The sequence below is a fragment of the Phocoena phocoena genome, chromosome 4, assembly GCF_963924675.1.
Source record: "Phocoena phocoena chromosome 4, mPhoPho1.1, whole genome shotgun sequence".
NCBI lineage: Eukaryota > Metazoa > Chordata > Mammalia > Artiodactyla > Phocoenidae > Phocoena > Phocoena phocoena.
Window position 1 is genome coordinate 30,788,245 of NC_089222.1, and position 25,985 is coordinate 30,814,229.

General features: G+C 38.5%; 1 protein-coding gene across 1 annotated transcript in view; it reads right to left on the minus strand.

The window, feature by feature from the left end:
• The window catches only part of CP (ceruloplasmin), a 62,872-nt gene that overhangs the window by 25,977 nt on the left and 10,910 nt on the right, over positions 1–25,985 (minus strand). The window contains exons 3-9 of the mRNA XM_065875802.1: positions 18,139–18,351; positions 17,598–17,771; positions 15,809–16,063; positions 14,346–14,517; positions 10,038–10,177; positions 8,750–8,887; positions 7,505–7,719 (exon numbers count right to left, since the gene is read on the minus strand). Of these exons, the coding sequence (XP_065731874.1) occupies positions 7,505–7,719; positions 8,750–8,887; positions 10,038–10,177; positions 14,346–14,517; positions 15,809–16,063; positions 17,598–17,771; positions 18,139–18,351 (1,307 nt within the window). The remainder of the gene's footprint in view (positions 1–7,504; positions 7,720–8,749; positions 8,888–10,037; positions 10,178–14,345; positions 14,518–15,808; positions 16,064–17,597; positions 17,772–18,138; positions 18,352–25,985) is intronic.

Sequence of the window (25,985 nt, forward strand, 5' to 3'; positions counted from 1 at the left end):
TTTTTTTCAGTAACATATTTAAAAATTTTAAATGATAGCATTACCATTTATAATAGACAAATAAAAATAAAATATCTAGGCATACACTTAAAAAAATCCAAAACCTATATAAGGGGAACTATAAAATACTCCTGAAAAACACAAAAGTAGACTTGAACAAGTGGAAAGACATATGTTCTTGTGCAGGGTTACTCAACTTTATAATAATGGCTGTTTTTCCTAATTTGTATATTTGAGACAATCCCAATAAAACAGTCTCAGGATTTTTTTTTTTCTGGAGCCAGGTAAGTTTTTACAAGGTTCATTAGAAAGAATAAGTAAGCAAAAATGGCCATTAAAATGATGAAAAAAGTGCCTTGAGGTATGGCTACAAGTCATTTAAACACATTATAGAGGCTCTGTAATTATAATACTATGGTATTGGTGCATGAATAGATAGAGAACAATGGAATAGAACAGAAAATCAAGAAATGGACTCAATTGTGTATGAAAATTTAGTATCTGATAGAGGGGAGCATTTAAATCAATGGGCTAAAGTGTGACTTTTTAAAAAAAAATTTATTTATTTAGGCTGCGTCAAATCTTAGTTGTGGCAAGCAGGACCTTCATTGCCACGTGCAGGATCTTTGTTGCGACCAGCGGGCTCTTAGTTGCAGCGTGTGGGATCTTTAGTTGTGGCATGTATGTGGGATCTAGTTCCCTGACCGGGGATCGAACCCAGGCCCCTGCATTGGGAGTGTGGGGTCTTAGCCACTAGACCACCAGAGAAGTCCCCTAAAGTGTGACTTTTTAATAAATGGTGTTGAGATAACTGGATAGCCATTTAGAAAAAGATAAATTTGATCTATTCCTTAACTGTACACCAGCATAAATTCTAAATGGAACAGAGACTTAAAAGTGAAAAATGAAACCTTACAAGTACTTGAAGGCAGAATGGGTGAATTCCTTTATAACCTGAGAGTTGTGAAAACTTTCTTAACTATGACTTGGAATCCATTAACAATAAAGGAAAAGATGGTAGAAATAAAAATTTCACATGGTAAACAACAACATCCATAAGCAAAGTATAAAGGCAAATGATAAACTAAGATAAAAAATACAACTAATATCTCAAACACTTTCTATAACTAATATATAGAAAGCTTCTAAATCAGTGAAGAAAAATAACCTTATAGAAAAATGGGATAAAGTTATGAACAATTCATGGAAAAGAAATGAATATAGTTCTTAACGATTTGAAAAAATGTTCAACAACTAATAATAAGAGAAACACAAATTAAAATTACAGAGGTACTGTTTATGTCCTATCAGACTGGTAAAAATCCCCAAATTTGACAATACACTTATGAACTGTGGAAAACAGATAATCTAATCTCATACCTGGTGGGAGTATAAAATGGTACAATTCCTATGGAAGGGAATTTGGCAATATCTAGCAAAAGAGTACATGTGTTTATCCTTTGCCCCACCAGAACCAGATTTATCCCAAAGACATGTTGTCAAAATACAAAGAGACATATGAACAAGGCTACCTGTTACAAATGTATTTGTAAGAGCAAAGACTGGAAAGAGTGGAAACACCTGCCAAATAGTGGACCGATTGTATAAACTGAGGCATGTCTACACCAGGGAGTAATATCCACTGTAAAAAAGAATGAGGAATATTTCCATATATTACAGTATAAAGACTTACAGATTATATTGTTAAGTGAAAAAAGAAAGTTAGAATATGAATACATACACACACATTTGTTTTTTAAATAAAATAAAATAAAAGAATTCTTTTATTCTGTAAATAAAGGAATAAGAGTTAGAGAAGAGATCAATGACACTGAAAACAGTAAATCAATAGAAAAAAATCAGTGAAGCTAAAAGCTGATTATTTGAAAAGATCAATAAAATCAATCAATCAGTTAGTCAGGCTAACTAAGAAAAAATGAAAGAGAACACGAATTACTAATATCAGAAATGAAATATGGGATATCACTACAGATCCTATAGACATTAAAAGAATAATAAAGGAATACTATGAACAAATCTATGCCCATAAATTTGACAACCTACATGAAATGGATCAATTCCTTGAAAGACACAATTTGCTAAAACACACAAGAAGAAATAGACACTCTGAATAGGCCTGTATCTACTAAAAAAATTGAACCAATAGCTAGTAACCTTCCAGAACAGCCCAGAAGTGTTCATTGGTGAATTCTACTAAACATTTAAGGAAGAAATTATACTAACTCTCTTTAAATCCATCAGAGGACAAAAATAGAGAGAATACTTCTTATCTCATTCTAGCAGGCCAACATTACTCTAATACCAAGATCAGACAAAGACATTACAGAAAAACTAGAGATGAGTAACTCTAACAAATATAGATGTAAAATACCTTAAAAAATTAGCAAATAGAATCTGAAAATGTATAAAAAGAACTATACCATGACCAAGTGGGATTTATCACAGGTACTCAAGCTTGGCTTAACATTCAAAAATCAGTTAATGTGATCCATCACATCAATAGGATAAAGAAGGAAAGTCATGTGGTCATATCAATAGATACAGAAAAAGCATTTGACAAAATCCAACACCCATTCATGATCAAAACAAACAAACAAACAAACCTCTTAGTAAAATAAGAATGGGGGAACTCCTCAACTTGATAAAGAATATCTACCAAAAAACTACCGCTAAGATAATACTTAATGGTGAGAAACTAGAAGCTTTCCCACTAAAATCAGGTACAAAACAAGGATGTCCCCTCTCATCACTCCTTTTCAATATCATACTGGAAGTTTTAGCTAGTGCAATATGACAAGAAAAGGAAATAAAATGTATGCAGATTGGGAAGAAAGAAAGTAACTGTCTTTGTTCACAGATCACATGATCATCTATGTAGAAAATCCAAAAGGACTGACAAGGTAACTCCTGTAACTAATAAGCAATTATAGTAAGGTTACAGGATGCAAGGTTAATATACAAAAGTCAATCTCATATATACTAGCAATGAAAAGTGGAATTTGAAATTAAAAACAATACCATTTACATTAGCATCCTCCTAATGAAATACTTAGTTATAAATCTAAAAGAATATGTACAAGATCTTATATGAGGAAAACTAAAAACTCTGCTGAATGAAATTAAAGAACTAAATAAATGTTCATGGATAGGAAGACTCAATACTGCCAAGTTTTAGTTCTTCCCAACTTGATCTATAAATTCAATGCAATCTGAATCAAAATCCTAGCAAATTATTTGTGGATGTCTACAGACTGATTCTAAAGTTTACCTGGAGAGGCAGAAGGCCCAAAATAGCCAACATAATATTGAAGAAAAATGAAGTTGGAGGACTGACACTCCCCAACTTCAAACCTTACTATAACACTCCAGTAATCAAGACAGTGTGGTATTGGTGAAAGAATAGATCAAAAGAATAGAGAACGAAGAAACAGGCACATAAATTTAGTTAACTGATCTCTGACAAAGGAGCTAAGATAGTCTTTTCAATAAATGGTGCTATAACAGATGGATATCCACATGCAAAAAAATGAATCTAGACATAGACCTTACACTCTTCACAAAAATTAACTCAAAACGGCTCATAGACCTAAATGTAAAGTGCAAAACTGTAAAACTCCTAGAAGATAACATAGGAGAAAGTCTAGATGACTTTGGATATGGCAATAGCTTTTTAGACACAACACCAAGGGCACAATCTATGAAAGAAAGAATTGATAAACTGGATTTTATTAAATTTTATGCTCTGAAGAAAATATTGTCAAGAGAATGAGAAGACAAGCCACAGACTGGGAGAAAAATATTCGCAAAGGATACACCTGATAAAAGACTGTTTATCAAAACATAAAAAGAACCCTTAAAACTCAACATTAAGAAAACAACCCAATTAACAAATGGGCGAAAGACCTTAACAGACAAATGTACAGATGGCAAACAAGCATTTGAAAAGATGCTCTATGTCACATGTCATTAAAACACCAATGAGATACCACTACACACTTATTAGAATGGCCAAAATCTGGAACATGACAACAACAAATTCTAGCAAGAATATGGAGCAATGGGAACTCTAACATTCACTTCTGGTGGGAATGCAAAATGGTACAGCCACTTAGGAAGAGAGTTTGGCAGGTTTTTTTTTTTTTTTAAACTAAACATACTCTTACCATATAATCCAGCAATTGGGTTCCTTGGTATTTCCCCAAAGGAAATGAAAACTTATGTCTACACAAAAACCTTCATATGGATGTTTATTCATAAAGCAGCTTTATTCATAATTGCCAAAACTTGGAAGTAATCAAGATGTTCTTCAGTAGGTGAATGGATAAACTGTAGTACGTCCAGACAATGGAGTATTATTCATCGTTAAAAAGAAATAAGCTGGGCTTCCCTGGTGGCACAGTGGTTGAGAGTCCGCCTGCCGATGCAGGGGACATGGGTTCGTGCCCCGGTCTGGGAAGATACCACATGCCACAGAGCGGCTAGGCCCGTAAGCCATGGCCGCTGAGCCTGTGCGTCCGGAGCCTGTGCTCCACAACGGGAGAGGCCACAACAGTGAGAGGCCCGCATACCACAAAAAAAAAAAAAAAAAGAAAGAAAAGAAAAGAAATAAGGTACTGAGCCATGAAAAGACTTGGAGGAAACATAAATGCATATTATTAAGTGAAAGAAGCCAATCTGAAAAGGCTATACATTGTATGATTCCAACTATATGACAATCTGGAAAAGGCAAAACTCTGGAGAGAGTGAAAAGACCGGGCTTGCTAGGAGTTGGGGGTTGGAAGGATGGGATAAATAGATGGAGCACAGAGGACTTTTAGGGCAGTGAAAATACTGTGTATGATACTGTAATGATGGATACATGGATCTACTCTGTTGGGGATGTTGATATTGGGAGAGGGTGTGTGTGGGGGAATAAGAGGTATATGGGAAATCTCTGAACTTTACCCTCAATTTTGCTGTAAACATTAAAGTGCTCTAAAAAATAAAGTTAATAAAAATAATAGTGAAAAATAAATAAAAGAATAAAGTTTTAAAAAGTTATCTATAGTGAGGGGATAGGTGACAGGGAAGAAAAGATAGACGCTAGATTTCTTTGAATCTGCTTCTTTTTGTAGATACGATGTTGGAGTCAGGCAAATGTTTTACATAATTATAAAATAATGTTACAGTTTAAAAAGCAATCCCTAAAAAATAAAAAATAAATACATTAAAATAAATAAATAAATAAATAAACCTGTGTATCCAGTGGGTGGCAAAACTCCACAGGGAGGAACTATTCCAAGTGACTTTAAATCTGTAATTTGACTGAACATCCTTAGTGGGATCCACTCTAAAGACAAAAAGGGCTGCAAAACTATTTTCAGTAATTATATTGTTGGCTGTAGTGTTGTAATTCTAATCCTGAGACTGTTGTGTCTATATTGTGGGATGAAATGAGTGCATATTCATGCTGGTATTATTGAGAACTCAGCTTTTTCAGTGCAGTTGAAGGGAGATACAGATATAAGATCAATGAGGTTAAGTAAACAAACAAACAAACAAACAAACAAAATCCATAGACCTGAATTTGAATAGAAAGTATCAGTATGAACCCATGATGAATTTTATTAAAAAACGTTTCTTTCAATTCTGCTCACTGAAAAGGCTTAGGAACAATGATTAATACAATAGCACTGAGCACCCCTAATGCCCTGACTGTAGTTTTAAAAATAATTTCTTACTGAAAAGAACCGGGACGTTTTGGGAGAAATGACTGATTTCAGGTCTGGCTCAGAAAATGTACAATATGAACCTGAAATAGCTTTTTATACTAGAAGTCAAAGAAGCTTTGACTTTTACATGAACTACTAAGTTCATGTAAAACTGAAGTCAACCTGAACAAGTCCCCCAGTGGCAAAAAATAGGACATTTTGAGCATCAATAAGTATAATAGTAATGAATTGAAGCATACTAAATATGCTTAAATCCATGCGTTTACAATAGTACTTAAAAATAAACTATTAAGGGCTTCCCTGGTGGCGCAGTGGTTGAGAGTCCGCCTGCCGATGCAGGGGACACGGGTTCGTGCCCCGGTCCGGGAAGATCCCACATGCCGCGGAGCGGCTGGGCCCGTGAGCCATGGCCGCTGAGCCTGTGCGTCCAGAGCGTGTGCTCCGCAACGGGAGAGGCCACAACAGTGAGAGGCCCGCGTACCGCAAAATAAATAAAATAAAATAAACTATTAAAAACCTTTGAAGTATGCTAGGAGAGAACTAGTAATTCTAAAACTTGTTAATAAAGGGAAAGAGTCAAGCATTTGTCATTCCTTTCTTGTATAACATGTACCTCAGGGCAACCAAATAGTCCATTAAGAGACGTTTCTGTTTATACAAGTATAGTAGCTAATAAACACAGAAGGAATGATGGAATCCAAATATTACTATTGTTCCACACCTGATTAGTTTATGAATCTAGGAAATGTTTATCAGTAGCTGACAACATCCCCGACTGAGAGACAAGTATACATTATATACTCCTTGATCGAGGTACCCAGTACCACACATGAAGTAGTATTGCAAAAAATAAAAATAATCTAACCTGAATCTGATCAAGCTTGTAGATCTAGCCACTGATTTATAGGAAATAGAGTAAAAGAGAAAGAAATATGTTAAATGACACCACAGGAATGCAATCAGTAAAATCTAGACATGAGAACTTCTACAGGATAAAAGACTTTTGCAACAGAAAAACGCAAGAAAATATCTTGAGAAAAATATCAACTGATTGTAATGTGTGTAATTATTTGAGTGCCTATCCACACAACAAACTTGAAACAATTAAAGGACAAATGTTCAGTTAAAATGTGAACATTGATTGGAAATTTGATGATAATAAGGAATTATGATGATGCTTTAAGATGTGATAACTGTATTGAATGCATTTTTAAAAGAATGTTTCTCCTTTAAAGATTTATATTAAAATATTTATTTTAGAGCTAAAAACAATGGTGGGATTAGGGATTTCTATTTATAGATCAAAGGGTCATTTTCCCATTTCATTTTTTTAACTTTATTTTATATTGGAGTATAGCCAATTAACAATGTTGTGATAGTTTCAGGTGCACAGCAAAGGGACTCAGCCATACATATACATGTATCCATTCTCCCCCGAACTCCCCTCCCATCCAGGCTGCCACATAAAAAGTATTTTAAGCAATATTTCCTTAGTGAATGTTGAGTGACTTATTAATAGGTGATTTTTTAAAATGTGTGTGTTGAAGTCTAATGGTATCATAATAGACTTTGGAAAATCTTGTTTCCAACTCATCTTGGAACAATCACGTTAGCCAGAGAATCTCTGCACGATATAGATATAAGCCTAAGTAAAAATTATAATAAACATTAGGCGTGGAACCCTCACTGCCTCAAACCCCAGAATTTTCCTTATAATAATGATAATTCAAAGGGATTGGAAAATCATTTTCATTTTCCCTCATTGGACTTACCAGTCTCCCATTTGCAAGTAAACTTCCGTTCCTACATATTTTCATTGGCCCGATAAGCCCAGTAAATATATCTTTGGTGGGATCCACAGCAGAATAATACATCTTAGCTAGACAGACAGGATCTTTGTAAGTGGGTCCTACTTCTTTGGGGACAGTCCATTCATAGGTGAATGTTCCTTCGGGTACCACATGGGAGGCTGAAGAAGGAGGCGCACCTGTAAGAAAGGTCACACTGGAGAGGTAAAAGTATGCTTTCTAATGTCATCATTTGAGCCATGGAGTAGACTGCGTTTAGTCTAGGATAACCCACTTCTGTGCTCCTTTTATGAATTAGAGTGGAATCCTACCAGTGTCAGGTCACAAATGGGAATAATTTTCTCCAGGAAGTCTCCGCTAAACCTCTGTCTGAGATTGGTGCCTGCTATAGTCTGAATGTTTATGTTTCCCCAAAATTCACATATTGGAATCTTAAGGCGCAATATGATGGTGTTCGAAGTGGTGTTTAGGAGGTAATCTGGTCATGAGAGTGGAGCCCTTCTGAGTGGGATTAGTGCCCAGACAAAACAGATCCCACAGAGTTCCCTAGCCCCTTCCTCCACGTGAGGATACAAGAAGTCTGAGACCCAGAATAGGGTCTTCATTTGTCAGCCTTGACATACAAAAATACCTAAATACTTTCATGTAATGGAATATTTTGTATCACTGAAATTATATTTATAAAATGTTTATGGTGCTAAGAACTCTGGGTATAAAATTATAGTGATAAGTATATTTATATTCTATGATCTCAAATACATGTAATTATTATTTACACAGATCAAAGAGTGGAGGACACACAAAAATATAATAGCGGTTGTCTATAGAACTATGGATAATATTTTTGGCTACACCTTTTTATATTTTTTAAATATTCTAAAATGTACATCTAATCTTATAATTGCAAGAATATTTTTCAAATTTAACAATCACCCAAATAGAACTCTGGAAATGTATAACTGATGCAATCCAAATCAGTTACTAGCAGCACTGTCAATAATCATCCAATTAAGGTAGGACAGAATTCCACAAACATACTGGAAATGGTAGGAAGAGATTTACTCGCTTCCTGGCATGATTCTGAGAACGGTATATGAGAAGTTTCCTCAGAAGTTCCTGCCTTTGGTTTTTGCAGGACGATTTCCCTGGGGGTGACCAGCACAGTAGGTTATTAAACATTATTGTTTGGTTACAGAGTGTTGTACTCACTTCTGCTTGAATTGTAGTACGTGCCCTCGTTGCTTTTATTGACTCTCACCCCAATCGGTTCAATACTGAGGGGATATGTTCCTTTGTTATGGAAGGTGACTCTGATGGTGTCTCCCACCTCTGCCGAAATGACAGGACCTAGGGACAAAGAGAGAATTATTATCCTCCCTGATATATAGCATACAGAATGCGTAAGACAGTTGTTTTCTTTGCCTTGTCCTCTGGCAAGAACCACTGGAAGCAACATGCTCATTGCTGCAAATGGAAAGCTTGGTTTTTAAAAAGTCCATTATCAATTTGGCATGAGGAGGCCAGAAAAAGATGAGAGGGGCTTTCTAAATTAACTTCAGGTAATGAAATTTGTTACCATTTTTATCCAAGTTAGTTCACAAGCTTCATACGTCTATAAAATACTGTTCAGAGTATCTACACTCTCCTCACCCTGTTTTTCTGTGGACCAGATGTGTGTTATTTGTCCAAAGACTCAGGAGAATGCCATAAACCTTGACCACCCAAAGAGGGTAAGTTAAATTGTCTTGGCTGTGAAAAGTAACACCACTGTTGTGGATTTCCCATCACCAAAATCAATACTATTACTAAATAGAGAACAAAAACACAGAAATAGAGTACAAAAATATTTTATGTAACATATAAAATGATACTTACTGAGAGCTTCTTATGTGCTCTTCTGTTTATGTGAATTAACTCATTTAATCCTTACAACAGCTTTATGAAGTAGGGACTATTGTTATTACTGTTCCCATTTTACAGAAAGGGAACAGGCACAGAGAGTTGAGTACTTTCAAAGGTAACACGGCTAATAGGTGAAGAGTGAGGACAGTCTGAATCCGCTCACTTGCTATTCTGCCCAAGTGCTTGAGCAAAACAGGTCTCTGGGCTCTGCCTGGGGGCAGCCTGCAGGAGGCTCTAAAAACAAACCCAACCTGCCTCATCAGTAGCTGAATTTTATTTCTAAGGGAATGTACATTTGGCTAAAAGCGGAAACTAATAGCTTTACCATCTATTTAAACAAAGTCACACAAACCCCTTACCTCTTTGAAGAAAATAAAAGTAATCATTTGAAGTCAGCCTGGCTTTTAATGCTGAAGACTTACTATGGGTAATTTACATTTGGCAAAGCTGCTGCATTTTATTGACGATTCCTCTTCCATGTCCATAGTTTATACGTAGAAATCATGCCACAGGTTCTGAAGCTTCTGTTCTTCCTGAGGTTGATTGTAGCTCAGGGGAAGAGTACATTAGTCATATGTATTCTGCACAGACTCACCCAGGATGCCAAGATGTTCCTCTTCAGGGCCTCTCTCCTTTCGGTCCGTAAAGGAGGCATCTGTGTACTCACGATAAACCAGCTTTTTATATGAGCCTCCAATTCTTGTTGAACCATGTTCAAAAAATACCTCTGAATCACTGCCAAAAGAAAAAAGGTTTAATTCTGGAGTTGAAAGCAGAACAGAGCCAGGTTGTCACATAGGATACTAACTGAAGACAAAAATTCTGACCTGTGCTTAGAAATTACCCATTATTTACCAAATACTCCTCAGAGGAACAGATAGTACTAAGCACCTTATAGAAGGATGTTCAGTTAAGGGGTGGAGACTCATGGCATAGAGATTTTATTTTTTCAAGCAAAGTGAAAAAAATTTCAAGAGGGTCCATGTCAACCCCTGAGAGTTAATAAATTGTCCTGCAATAGAATCTTTTAAATAAAGTATGAAATGTCCAAAAATACAGTAACTCTTGTTTGTTGCATGTTAGGCTTCAGAAGGTTTCATTTATTGTCTGAAACTCACAGGACAATGCAACAAAGTTGGTATTATCCTCCCCAGCTTACAGTAATCTGCATTTCTGTCAATAGTCTTCCTTAACTGCTTCAGGATTTTCATTACCTCCTTTTTGAACTCGGTGTCTATTAGACTGAAGAGGTCTGTTTCACTGTTTGTTCCTTCAGGGGAATTCTCTTGGTCTTTTAACTGGGAGTGGTTCCTCTGCTTCTTCATTTGCTTATATTTCTCTTACTCTGTGAGTTTAGGAGAAACAGTTATCTACCGTAGTCTTGGAAGGTTATTTATATGCGGGAGCATCCCTGCGTAGCTTGTGTGGTTTTACTATTTTCTGGCGTGAGGGCCACTTTTAGTTAGGATGCCTTCTACCTCTTTCCTCAGCACGTGCTGGCCCTTATCCCCTGCATAGAGGGCGTGCAGACGTGGTGACCAGCGTGCCCTCCCGGGCCCTGTGATGACGGAGGCAGCGATTGGCTCCCGATTCTCTCAGCGACGGAGGCCCAGCCCGCCCCCACCCCTGGAGCTCGCGTAGGCAGCGTCCTGTTGCCTGAGAGCGCATGCTGGTGGTGGGGGGGGGAAGACGCTCCTTTGGCAGTCCTGCCCCTCCCCTCGCGCAACCCCCAACAATGGCACCCTGCCTTCAGGCTGTCTTCGCGCAGCCAACCCCAGTCCTCTCCCCAGGTCTAACCTCCAAAGCCTGAGCTAAAGCCACCAGTCCCCACCCACACCGGTGGAGTGTCTCAGGCTGGGGAGCTCAGGGTGGAGGTACCAACCATCCCTGCAGGTTTCTCTCCATTTTACCTTCTGCAAACTGGTTGCTGCGCTCTCCTCCAAGGCTTCAAAGCTCCCCCTCTGTCCTGGTTGATCTCCCCGCCAGTCAGGGGACTTGCCAGGTTGTAGGAACATTTCTTTTTCCACAGCTCCCTCCCAGGGGCACAGGTCCTGTCCCAAGTCCTTTCTCTCTCTCTCTTTTTTTCTTTTGTCCTACCCAGGTACGTGGAGATTTTCTTGCCCTTAAAGAAGTCTGAGGTCTTCTGCCGGTGTTCAGTAGATGTTCTATGAGAATCGTTCCACATGTAGATGTATTTTTGATGTATTTCTGGGAGGAGGTGAGCTCCACGTACTACTCCTCTGCCATCGGCTCCCCATTCTCCCCATTTTATAAATGAAAAAATGAAATCTCAGAAAGGCATTTGACTTGCCAAATCCACCCCATTCATCTCTTCTCCCATTTGACAAACGTATGGAACATCTGCTCTTCACCAGGAACCCTGTTATATGCTGATGACATGCCCATAAGCAAGCTGGACCCGTCCCTGTCCACATGGACTTTACATCTGTCCCAGAAGACTACAAATCAATCAATATAATAACATGTAGGGCTCCCCTGGTGGCGCAGTGGTTGAGAGCCTGCCTGCCGATGCAGGGGACACGGGTTCGTGCCCCGGTCCGGGAAGATCCCACATGCCGCAGAGCGGCTGGACCCGTGAGCAATGGCCACTGGGCCTGCGCATCCGGAGCCTGTGCTCCGCAACGGGAGAGGCCACAACAGTGAGGGGCCCGCGTACCGCAAAAAAAAAAAAAAAAAAAAAAAAAAAATATATATATATATATATATATAAAATAACATGTAATAAGCACAGAGTGTTATGAAACATTTTTCCTGGGGTTGGGGAAAATGATGGGAGAGGCCCCAAAGGCTTTCCAGAGGAAAAGTTTCTTTAAAATTATCTAGAGGTGAAGTAGAGTTAAAATGATGGAATATGTGTGTGGAGAGAATGGGGCGGGTATTTGCAAAGAGGAAACAGCCTGTGGGAAGGCTCAGAGAAGACAGCAAGCATGGCATCTCTTATAAACTAGGGCAGGAGCATAGCAGGCAGGGTAGGGAGACAGGTCAGCAACCTGCTTTTAAAATCTCAATGAGAGGTAGTGATGACTTCAGAGGTATCAGCAAAGAGGTTGGAGAGAAGCAAACAGCCTTCCGAGATATTTAGGATATAATGAGGCAGCATTTGATGAGGAGAGAAGGAGGGATTAGTGAAGGAGGGAGGGAATCAAGGGTGGTGCTCAGGCTTTGGGCTTGAGCGATGGATGGATGGTGACACCATTCATGCAGAGAGGGAAACTCAGATTTGTGGGGAAGACAATGGATTCAGACTTGGACATATTGATTTGGAGGAGCCTCATCCAAGTGGAGTGTCCACTAAGCAGTTCATAATGCAATTTATAAGAGCCTTCAGGGCTGGAGATACAGCTTTGGGAGTCATTACAACTGAAGGTCAGTGTGGCGGGGACTTAAATCTCTGCTTCAGTAGTCACAGGCTTGGGTAGAGTCAGGCCCAGCAATTGACCTGTTTTTTGCCATTGAGTGAATCACTTAACCTTTCCAAGTAGATGCGTGGCAAACAAGGCTTCTCTAAAGAGGTGATGTTTGGGCAGAGACTTGGAGCAGGGGTGTGGCATAATCTCACTGACATTTTTGAAAGATTGCTTTGGCTGTTTTATGAGGAATGTACAGTAGGAAAGGAAGACTGAGGCAGGAAAAACAGCTGGGGGGCCGTGGAAGTCATCAGACATGTACCAAAGGTAGCTTGTATGCATCAAAGGACACTGTCAAGAGAATGAAAAGAAAACCTACAGAATAAGGGGAAATACTTGCAAAGCACATCTATCTGATAAGGGATTAATATCCAGCATATAAAAAGAACTCTTATAACTTAACAACAACAAAAACCCCCCAAATAACCCAATTAAGAAATGGGCAAAGAACTTGAACAGACATTTCTCCAAAATTGCCAACAAGAACACGAAAAGATGCTCAGAATCACTAAGCATCAGGGAAGTGCAAATCAGAACCACAATTAGATACCTCTTTGCACCTGTTAAGATGGCTATTTTTTTAAAAAATGGAAAATAAAAGTTGGCAATTAGAAGAGAAATTAGAACCCTTGTACATTGCTGGTGGGAATGTAAAATGGTGAAGCTGCTGTGGAAAACCATATGGTGGTTCCTCAAAAAATTAAAAATAGAATTATCATATGTCAAGCAATTCTACTCCTAGATGTATACCCAAAAGAACTGAAAGCAGAGACCTAAACATATACTTGTACTCCAGTGTTCATAGTGGCATTATACACAACAGCCGAAAGGTAGAAGCAACCCAGATGTCCATCAACAGATAGATGGATAAATAAAACATGGTATATGAATAGTGGAATATTATTCAGCCTTAAAAAGGAATGAAATTCTGATACATGTTACAACATGGATGAACCTTGAAAACATTATGCTAAATAAAATAAGCCAAACACTACATGATTCTACTTGCATAAGGTGCCTAGAATAGGCAAATTCATAGAGACAGAAAGTAGAATAGAAGTTACCAGGGGATGGGGAGTTTTCGTTTAGTGGACACAGCATTTCTGCTTGGAACGATGAAAAAGTTCTGGGAATGGACCGTGCTGGTGATTATACAACCTTGTGAATGTACTTAATTCTGCTGGATTTTACAATGCTATGTTTTCAGAAATGGAAAGCAAATGAAGTGATCTAATTGTATTCAATGTTTTCTGAGAGTTTTGTTGAGCATTTGAAAACTTTTAAATCTATTCTTTTTCATGGACTCAGAAGTCCTATTTCTCAAACTTGGACTCACTACCAAACCTTAATAAATATTTAGCAGTCCAGTTACTCAATTTCAGGTACCAATTAAAATTTTAATCACTGAATCAGCCTTTTATGACTTTTTTGGGGGGAAGGCATATTTTGAAATAATATCTTTTTTTCTGAATTACCTCCCAGGTGCTGTTAAGTTTTCTTTGGTGAAGGTGTCTATGCCGGAGGGTGCATAGTTCCAGATGATTTCCTCAGCAGCGATGTAGTAGTGTCTAACATGTTTGCCATGGATATCGTTCTCAGATGAAGGCTTCTTACAGTCTTGTACCCAGAAAAAGGCCTGCAAACCAGCTAAAAACCACACAGGAGGAGACACTGGTTAATGAAGCCAATGTTTGTCTCTCCTATTGCCTTGTAAATGCTGCTGGTGAAATGACAGATGGAAACTGAAGAAATAGATAGCTAGAAACAATACTATAAACTAGAGTAACCAGTTGTATATAAATCACTCATGGAAAATTCAAGCAGTGAAAATCAATTCTCTAGATGGCACAGAGAAGTGATACTACTAGTGTTTTCAAAAATGTGGAACCAGTTTCTGTGGGGTTTCACTTGGGAAGTCTTTTGATGAGAAAGAAAAAAAAAGACACATTAATAGATAAGTGGTGTGGGGAGAAATGAATTTCACCATTTAATTTCACTTTTTTGGGGGGGCCATGTCACGTGGCTTGTGGAATCTTAGTTCCTGGACCAGGAATTGAATCTGCACCCTTGGCAATGAAAATGCAGAGTCCTAACCACCAGACTGCCAGGGAATTTCCTCGCTGTTTTATTTTATCATTGAGTCAGCATTGAAATAAATAATGCTGTCATGAGAAAAAATAGATAAGTGATGAAGAGATGCTCTGCCCTATTTTAGGGGATATGGTGGAGTGGAGGGGGAGGAATAGAATGAACACGTATTAGTATTGTTCTCTTAGATAAAATGGGTATGCACCTGCTGTGCTGTGCCTTCTGCCGCCATGATCACATTTGATGAATAAGATCATGTTTGAAAGTCAAAGTAACATACTCAGAGACCCAGATTCAACCTACTTTCTTCAGAAGACTAATACTGCAAACTAATATTTTTCAACAACTGGGGGTATTTTATTACCTTATATTAAAGAGATGGAGGAGAGATTTAGCCTGTTAAACTGAGGAATAGCTGGACTCAAAGGACAAAGTTGGTTATACTTAATAGAACAAGTCAAGAAAAACACAACAAGCTACTTTTCAGCACAATATACAAATCTTCTGGTGTTTAAAATATTGTGTATTTTACAAATTTGGGAAGCTGTATGCAGTATTATACTTTTAGGGTAGGACTATACATCAGGGCCAATTTTTTCTTTTCCAAAAATTAACATATTTTCCATTTTTAATTACTTTATAAATGCTCCAGTCTTTCAGTCTTTTTAAAAAATTACATTATGATGCATACTGTCAGAGGAATAAAATTAAGTTACCAGTTCAAAGCTCAGATCATTCCAAAGTTGTTTAGCTTTTAGATTCTGATTTCCAATCATCACCCCATTAATAGCGTAACTGAGATATGACTCTTTTCTCAACTGACAGCTAATTTCAGGTAAAGATGCCTTACCTTTCAGGTGGTTTAGATTCTGACAGCTAAGCATCCATTCTCCAGGGTTCTGGGCCACCATAAAAGCATCAAAGAGGGTAGCAGGAAAGAGATTGATTGTATCAACACGGTAGTTCTTATTAGTCAACGTTTGCCCATGGAAGAAAGCTGCATGCACATCAACTTCATTACCCATACCAAAAAGATACCATTTTACTCTGTCCTCAGCACACATGGAGAGTCCTGGGAGACTTCCAAAAGCATATCCATTCACAGCTGTAAGTCAAGAGCAGAGACTGTGACTAACAGACATTAGTGACTGGGATATTGATAGTTACCTCTAAATAAAATCAGTTTGGGATTGAAAATACCTGGCACACATGCTGCTATTCTTCCCTCCTGTACCCACATCAGACATTGTTAATCAATCACAGTACTCTTTCATTTTGGACCTGAATTCAGCCTCAAGATTTTTGTCAACACAATATTAGCACATGAACACAACACTGAAGATGAAATCTATTTGCTCTCTTTGTTATAAACTCTACACCTTGGTATGTTCATGTGTATATTTGTAAATACAAATGTGTACATATATACATACATATATATAAATGTGCACACATACAGTAAATAGAAAAAACACTGAAGTTTATTTAGGAATCAATCATGTATCATGTTGTTGGTGGTGGTATGGATGATGTCAGTGCTTTTTGTTATTGTTTATCAGAACTTTTCCAATTTTCTACAGTGAATGTGAATTGCTTTTGTAATAAGAACACAAGGGAAGCTTTTTTTTTTTTAAAGGTTGAAAGACAAAATTGGAAGACATGTGAAGGAGGAAAGAAGAAATGCAGGGAAAGGACAGTAGGAACAAGTGACCAGAGCCACAAAGACCTAAGAGGTCAAAAGCAGGATAGCCTGATTCTTCAAAGAAACTAAGGGCCACTGCTCAAACTGAGAGGTCCTAGAGTTAAGATAGAAATCAGTTCTGGGAAGTATTGAGAGGTAACCAGATGCAACGGGGATACCAAACCAGACTTAGCCAGACTAGAAGTTTGAGTCTCTAACACCTATTTTGGTTAGCACATAACAGACGCTGGATTAAAATATGGAAAGAGGATCTTTCAGCCAGAAATAAGCAAAAGTTGGAAATAAAAATCCATACTTTGTTAATTAGTTAATTTTTCTTCTTTGATAGTACAGTTATTTTTGTGTCCTCAGTTTCTGAGTAAGGGTTATTTTTAAGAAGCTAAACATTCTGAGTGATGGACTATCTTACTAACCCCATTATTTTGTGTCTGAGAATCAAGGAGAAGCCCAGGCAGTAAAGAAAACATTTTTAGAAGAAATAAAGTGAACTAAAATATAGGAAAAAATGATGCAAGTTTCGGAGGGGCACGGGTGGTGAAGAACAATATGTATGTAAAAGAAATACCTTTTAGAACTAGTGGTTTGAACTATTTTCTTAATTATAGTGCAATACTTTACAATATAATTTAACAATTTTAGGCTGCCTCAAATAATTTTTAAAATGAGTTGGGAGAATAAAAAATATACAAATATAACATGCATATACATTTAACCATAATTGATAATGGTTTGGAAACAATTTGATGTATCCAACTTTACCTGGCTCAGAGTTTTGATTGGACCTGTTTAGCTGAATATCAAGTTGCACATCCAATATGCTTTGTTACCAAGGGCATAGATTAGAAACACGCTACTTATTCATGTGAGGGAATAAGAGTAGCAGAATTAATGGACTGAGAAAAATAAGATAAAGTTAACAGATCTTATGTAATCTTACAATGCATTCTGTTACTCTCCTGGAAGTCTTCATTGTCTTTGTCAACCTCCTCTGGTTCAGAGCAGTAGGTCTTAATGTTGTCTTCTAGGTACCAGCTGAGATTTTCATCCACAACAGAAAACATCACCACAAATTCTTTGTCAATATTTTTTTCTTCTTCTTTATCCAGAGAATCTGAAGTGAAAATTACTATTTCAGTAGAACTTAATTTTTAGCATGAATTTTAGCATGTGATTTATAGTTTAAATTTTTTTTTGTATTTATTTTCCTAATAAACCAGAAATCTAAACCAGTCACTTCGGTTTTATAGACTTGGAAACATTTTGGGAATTTACGTTCAGTAACCTGAATGTTGTTCCATGTACCCATTTTTCTCCTTACCCTTCCCTGCTCTTCCTTTCCTTTTTTTCTAGACTCACTGCCTCTCTACCTTACCTACTCAATCATAACACATAAGACTTTAAAAAAGTATATTTAAAAAACAAACCTCCCTCTCTACTGTCTTTGGTCATTTATTGTGAATAATAATGAGAAAATGTACCTTTTTTACAGTGTATTAAAGGCCCAATGAGTCCTGCGGCGATATCTCTTGGAGCATCAATGTGGGAATGGTAAATCCTGGTCACACAATTGCTGTCTTCCTCACCAGGACCTTGTTCTGGGTTGGCATGCAATATGTACATACACTGTTCACCTGGCCGCACTTTGTCGTCTGCTTTTTGAAAATCTGTGGTGTTGTCAGGGTAGATGGCCCCTAGGAAACGACACGCAATGAAATTACAAATTGAATGTGTTTGAGCTTAAATGAGAAAATAGATGGTCTATTAATTCATTCAGCAAACATTTATTCAACATCTAGTGTGTATCCCCTTGGGAACGCAGTGGTGTTCTATTTGAGCACAGAAGAATAAAAGGCAAATGGCTACAGGGTGTGGAAGTTTCACAGAAAATGTTATCATTTTTTATACTTGGCTGAGCCTTCAAGGAGCAGTAATAGATATGTCAGCAGCATAATGACTGTTGGTTTGCAATTTAAAGAACCACTTTTGCCCTGGGGTTATGGTATGGAAGTAAGAGCAAAATGGCTACTTTCTCCTATCACTTGAAGCTTCTTGTATGATATCAGATTTTTGCCTGTGAAGTAAACATGGGATTGTTTAATTTTGTAAATTTCCAAACATACGCAAAAGCTGAGAGAATAATATAATGAACTTCCATGTGCCCAACAACCCAGCTTTAGCAATGATCAACTCACGGCCGATCTTGTTTCATCTATACCCTCACCCACGCTTAACAGTGAATTAGTCATCATCAGTGAATTATTCTAAAGCAAATCCCTGACATCATATCATTTCATTCATAAATAATTGAGTATCTCTAAAAGAACTCTTTTTTCTTCTAACATATCCACAATACAATGATCATACCTTAAAAATGATTAAAACCGTAATATACCATGAAATTGTAAAAAATAAATAAGAAGGCAGTCAGCTTTTATGCTATGAATGTAATTGTTTGGTTTAGAAAAACAAATTTAAAAATATAGACGATCCAAACATTCACCCTGTAAAGCAATACCTCTTTTAAATAGAAAACCAATAATTCATTAAAACTAATTTTATCCTAATTTCCAAACTTGATCCTTATAATTTCAATGAACGTGGTCTCAGCATTTTTGCCTATGATAATAGCTGACATTTATTGAGCTATTATGGTGTACTCTCGTCCCTATTTTATAGATGAGAAAACCGTAGCACAGAGAATTTAAGTTAACTTGTCCAAGGTCATTCAGTCAATAAAAGGCAATGCTGCACTCAAACATCGGTCTATTAATTTTGAAGCTCTTGTTCTTAATCACAACAAAACACCATCTCCCTTCATCATCATCACCATCATCATCATGTACTAAGAATGAGATCACAAGCACCAAATCTAATATTTGTCTTCCTGTACCATCTTTAAGGATTACAAGTCCTACATTCAAATGACCTTTTGGTTAACTGCGTCTCAGATGTGACTCTGGGACCACCCAGCCACCTGCACTACTTGGCTACTGTATGAGACTACTCACGCTGCCTTAGCTGGGACAGAGTTTATCCAGAGTTAGGATGGAAGGTGACAATGGCTACAGTACGTTCACATGTAGGAACTTCAGAGATAAGATAATCCTCATCTTGGGGATTTCTTGTTTCTTCTTTCCTGTTTCCTCCTTCTGGATTTTTGTCTTTTCCAGGCTTTAATGCACACTGCCCATTTCTCTTATTTTGACCATGTGTCTGGAAAGGGGTTGGGCACTGGGAAGGAAGTCCCAGCTCTCACTGACTCTCACTACATGAGTCCACACAGAAATTCTATCACATTCACACTTCACACAAAACAAGTATAACCCAGAGAAACACAGCATTATTAGGATGAACCAAAATACTTATTCATAAAGTAGTTTAGAGCTAAACAACATAGTACAGGTCTTATCCAGGAGGAAAGTCCATAATGTCAGAAATTAAAAAGCGTTCCTACTGGGGGGACCTTGAAGATGGCGGAAGAGTAAGACGCGGAGATCACCTTCCTCCCCACGGATACACCAGAAATACATCTACACGTGGAACAACTCCTACAGAACACCTACTGAAGGCTGGCAGAAGACCTCAGACCTCCGAAAAGGCAAGAAACTCCCCACGTACCTGGGTAGGGCAAAAGAAAAAAAGAAAAAACAGAGACAAAAGAATAAGGACGGCACCTGCACCAGTGGGAGGGAGCTGTGAAGGAGGAAAAGTTTCCACACACTAGGAAGCCCCTCCGCGGGCGGAGACTGCGGGAGGCAGAGGGGGGAGTTTCGGGACCGCGGAGTAGTGCACAGCGATGGGTGTGGAGGGCAAAGCAGGGAGATTCCTGCACAGACGATCGGTGCCGACCGGCACTCACCAACCCGAGAGGCTTGCTGCTCACCCGCCGGGGCGGGCGGGGCTGCGAGCTGAGGCTCGGGTTTCGGTTTTGGACGGAGCGCAGGGAGAGGACTGGGGTTGGCGGCTTGAACATAGCCTGAAGGGGTTAGTGCACCACGACTAGCCGGGAGGGAGTTCGGGGAAAAGCCTGCACCGGCCGAAGAGGCAAGAGACTTTTTCTTCCCTCTTTGTTTCCTGGTGCGCGAGGAGAGGGGTTTAAGAGCGCTGCTTAAAGGAACTCCAGAGACGGGCGCGAGCCGCGGCTAAAAGCGCGAACCCCAGAGACGGGCGCGAGCCGCGGCTAAAACCGCGGAGCCCAGAGACGGGCGGGAGACGCTAAGGCTGCTGCTGCCGCCACCAAGGGGCCTGTGTGCGAGCACAGGTCACTCTCCACACCCCTCTTCTGCGGAGCCTGTGCAGCCCGCCACTGCCAGGTTCCCGGGATCCAGGGACAACTTCTCCGGGACAACGCACGGCGGGCCTCAGGCTGGTGCAACGTCACGCCGGCCTCTGCCGCAACGTCATGCCGCCTCTGCCGCCGCAGGCCCGCCCCGCACGCAGTGCCCCTCCTTCCCCCCCGCCCCCACCCCCGGCCTGAGTGAGCCGGAGCCCCCGAATCAGCGGCTCCTTTAACCCCGTCCTGTCTGAGCAAAAAACAGACGCCCTCCAGCGACCTACACGCAGAGGCAGGGCCAAATCCAAAGCTGAGCTCCTGTGAGCTGTGAGAACAAAGAAGAGAAAGGGAAATCTCTCCCAGCAGCCACAGAAGCAGCGGATTAAAGCTCCACAATCAACTTGATATACCCTGCATCTGTGGAATACCTGAATAGACAAGGAATGATCCCAAATTGAAGAGGTGGAATTTAGGAGCGAGATCTATGATTTTTTTCCCTTTTCCTCTTTTTGTGAATGTGTACGTGTATGCTTCTGTGTGAGATCTTGTCTGTATACTCTTGCTTCCACCATTTGTCCTAGGGCTCTATCCGTCCATGACTTTTTTTAAAAAATTCTTTTTCTTAATAATTAAGTTTAATTGTAATAACTTTATTATACTTTACCTTCGTTCTTTCTTTCTTTCCTTCCTTCCTTCCCTCCTTTAGACAACGAATCACCCCAAATTGAGGAGGTGGTCTCAGGGAGCAGGATTTATGATTTTTCCCCCTTTACCTCTTTTTGTGAAGGTGTATGTGTATGCTTCTGTGTAAGATTTTCTCTGTATAGCTTTGCTTCCAACATTTGTCCTAAGGTTCTATCCATCCCTTTTTTTTTTCTAAATATTTTTTAATTCAATAACTATATTATACTTTATTTTATTTTTACTGTATCTTCTTTCTTTGTCTTTTTTCCTTCTTTCCCTCCTTCCTTCCTTCCTTCCTTCCTCCCTCCCTCCCTCCCTCCTTTCTTTCCTTCTTTGCTTCTTTCTTCCTTCCTTCCTTTCCTCCTTTCCTTCTTTCTTTCCTCATACTTCTACTAATTCTAGGTACTAAAAGTACCCTAGATGGGATCAATAGCAGAATAACTGAGGCAGAAGAACGGATAAGTGACCTGGAAGATAAAATAGTGGAAATAACTACTGCAGAGCAGAATAAAGAAAAAAGAATGAAAAGAACTGAGGACAGTCTCAGAGACCTCTGGGACAACATTAAATGCACCAACATTCGAATTATAGGGGTTCCAGAAGAAGAAGAGAAAAAGAAAGGGACTGAGAAAATATTTGAAGAGATTATAGTTGAAAACTTCCCTAATATGGGAAAGGAAATAGTTAATCAAGTCCAGGAAGCACAGAGAGTCCCATACAGGATAAATACAAGGAGAAATACACCAAAACACATATTAATCAAACTGTCAAAAATTAAATACGAAGAAAGCATATTAAAAGCAGCAAGGGAAAAACAACAAATAACACACAAGGGAATCCCCATAAGGTTAACAGCTGATCTCTCAGCAGAAACCCTACAAGCCAGAAGGGAGTGGCAGGACATACTGAAAGTGATGAAGGAGAGAAACCTGCAACCAAGACTACTCTACCAAGCAAGGATCTCATTCAGATTTGATGGAGAAATTAAAACCTTTACAGACAAGCAAAAGCTGAGAGAGTTCAGCACCACCAAACCAGCTTTACAACAAATGCTAAAGGAACTTCTCTAGACAAGAAACACAAGAGAAGGAAAAGACCTATAATAACGAACCCAAAACAATATAGAAAATGGGAATAGGAACATACATATCGATAATTACCTTAAATGTAAATGGACTAAATGCTCCCACCAAAAGACACAGATTGGCTGAATGGATACAAAAACAAGACCCTTATATATGCTGTCTACAAGAGACCCACTTCAGACCTAGAGACACATACAGACTGAAAGTAAGGGGATGGAAAAAGATATTCCATGCAAATGGAAACCAAAAGAAAGCTGGAGTAGCAATTCTCATATCAGACAAAATAGACTTTAAAATAAGGACTATTAAAAGAGACAAAGAAGGACACTACATAATGATCAAGGGATCGATCCAAGAAGAAGATATAGCAATTGTAAATATTTATGCACCCAACATAGGAGCACCTCAATACATAAGGCAAATACTAACAGACATAAAAGGGGAGATCGACAGTAACACATTCATAGTAGGGGACTTTAACACTCCACTTCCACCCATGAACAGATCATCCAAAATGAAAATAAATAAGGAAACACAAGCTTTAAATGATACATTAAACAAGATGGACTTAATTGATATTTATAGGACACTCCATCCAAAAACAACAGAATACACATTTTTCTCAAGTGCTCATGGAACATTCTCCAGGATAGATCATATCTTGGGTCACAAATCAAGCCTTGGTAAATTTAAGAAAACTGAAATTGTATCGAGTATCTTTTCTGACCACAATGCCATGAGACTAGATATCAATTACAGGAAAAGATCTGTAAAAAATACAAACACATGGAGGCTAAACAATACACTACTTAATAATGAAGTGATCACTGAAGAAATCAAAGAGGAAATCAAAAAATACCTAGAAACAAATGACAATGGAGACACAACGACCCAAAACCTATGGGATGCAGCAAAAGCAGTTCTAAGGGGGAAGTTTATAGCAATACAAGCCCACCTTAAGAAGCAGGAAACATCTCGAATAAACAACCTAACCTTGCACCTCAAGCAATTAGAGAAAGAAGAACAAAAAAAACCCAAAGCTAGCAGAAGGAAAGAAATCATAAAAATCAGATCAGAAATAAATGAAAAAGAAATGAAGGAAACGATAGCAAAGATCAATAAAACTAAAAGCTGGTTCTTTGAGAAGATAAACAAAATAGATAAACCACTAGCCAGACTCATCAAGAAAAAAAGGGAGAAGACTCAAATCAATAGAATTAGAAATGAAAAAGGAGAAGTAACAACTGACACTGCAGAAATAAAAAAAATCATGAGAGATTACTACAAGCAACTCTATGCCAATAAAATGGACAATCTGGAAGAAATGGACAAATTCTTAGAAATGCACAACCTGCCAAGACTGAATCAGGAAGAAATAGAAAATATGAACAGACCAATCACAAGCACTGAAATTGAAACTGTGATTAAAAATCTTCCAACAAACAAAAGCCCAGGACCAGACGGCTTCACAGGTGAATTCTATCAAACGTTTAGAGAAGAGCTAACACCTATCCTTCTCGAACTCTTCCAAAATATAGCAGAGGGAGGAACACTCCCAAATTCCTTCTACGAGGCCACCATCACCTTGATACCAAAACCAGACAAGGATGTCACAAAGAAAGAAAACTACAGGCCAATATCACTGATGAACATAGATGCAAAAATCCTCAACAAAATACTAGCAAACAGAATCCAACAGCACATTAAAAGGATCATACACCATGATCAAGTGGGGTTTATTCCAGGAATGCAAGGATTCTTCAATATGCGCAAATCTATCAATGTGATAAACCATATTAACAAATTGAAGGAGAAAAACCATATGATCATCTCAATAGATGCAGAGAAAGCTTTCGACAAAATTCAACACCCATTTATGATAAAAACCCTCCAGAAAGTAGGCATAGAGGGAACTTTCCTCAACATAATAAAGGCCATATATGACAAGCCCACAGCAAACATCATCCTCAATGGTGAAAAACTGAAAGCATTTCCACTAAGATCAGGAACAAGACAAGGTTGCCCACTCTCACCACTCTTATTCAACATAGTTTTGGAAGTTTTAGCCACAGCAATCAGAGAAGAAAAGGAAATAAAAGGCATCCAAATCGGAAAAGAAGAAGTAAAGCTGTCACTGTTTGCAGATGACATGATACTATACATAGAGAATCCTAAAGATGCTACCAGAAAACTACTAGAGCTAATCAATGAATTTGGTAAAGTAGCAGGATACAAAATTAATGCACAGAAATCTCTGGCATTCCTATATACTAATGATGAAAAATCTGAAAGTGAAATCAAGAAAACACTCCCATTTACCACTGCAACAAAAAGAATAAAATATCTAGGAATAAACCTACCTAAGGAGACGAAAGACCTGTATGCAGAAAATTATAAGACACTGATGAAAGAAATTAAAGATGATACAAATAGATGGAGAGATATACCATGTTCTTAGATGGGAAGAATCAACATTGTGAAAATGACTCTACTACCCAAAGCAATCTACAGATTCAATGCAATCCCTATCAAACTACAACTGGCATTTTTCACAGAACTAGAACAAAAAATCTCGCAATTTGTATGGAAACACAAAAGACCCCGAATAGCCAAAGCAATCTTGAGAACGAAAAAAGGAGCTGGAGGAATCAGGCTCCCTGACTTCAGACTATACTACAAAGCTACAGTAATCAAGACAGTATGGTACTGGCACAAAAACAGAAAGATAGATCAATGGAACAGGATAGAAAGCCCAGAGATAAACCCACACACATATGGACACCTTATCTTTGATAAAGGAGGCAGGAATGTACAGTGGAGAAAGGACAGCCTCTTCAATAAATGGTGCTGGGAAAACTGGACAGGTACATGTAAAAGTATGAGATTAGATCACTCCCTAACACCATACACAAAAATAAGCTCAAAATGGATTAAAGACCTAAATGTAAGGCCAGAAACTATCAAACTCTTAGAGGAAAACATAGGCAGAACACTCTATGACATAAATCACAGCAAGATCCTTTCTGACCCACCTCCTAGAGTAATGGAAATAAAAACAAAAATAAACAAATGGGACCTAATGAAACTTCAAAGCTTTTGCACAGCAAAGGAAACCATAATCAAGACCAAAAGACAACCCTCAGAATGGGAGAAAATAGTTGCAAATGAAGCAACTGACAAAGGATTAATCTCCAAAATTTACAAGCAGCTCATGCAGCTCAATAACAAAAAAACAAACAACCCAATCCAAAAATGGGCAGAAGACCTAAATAGACATTTCTCC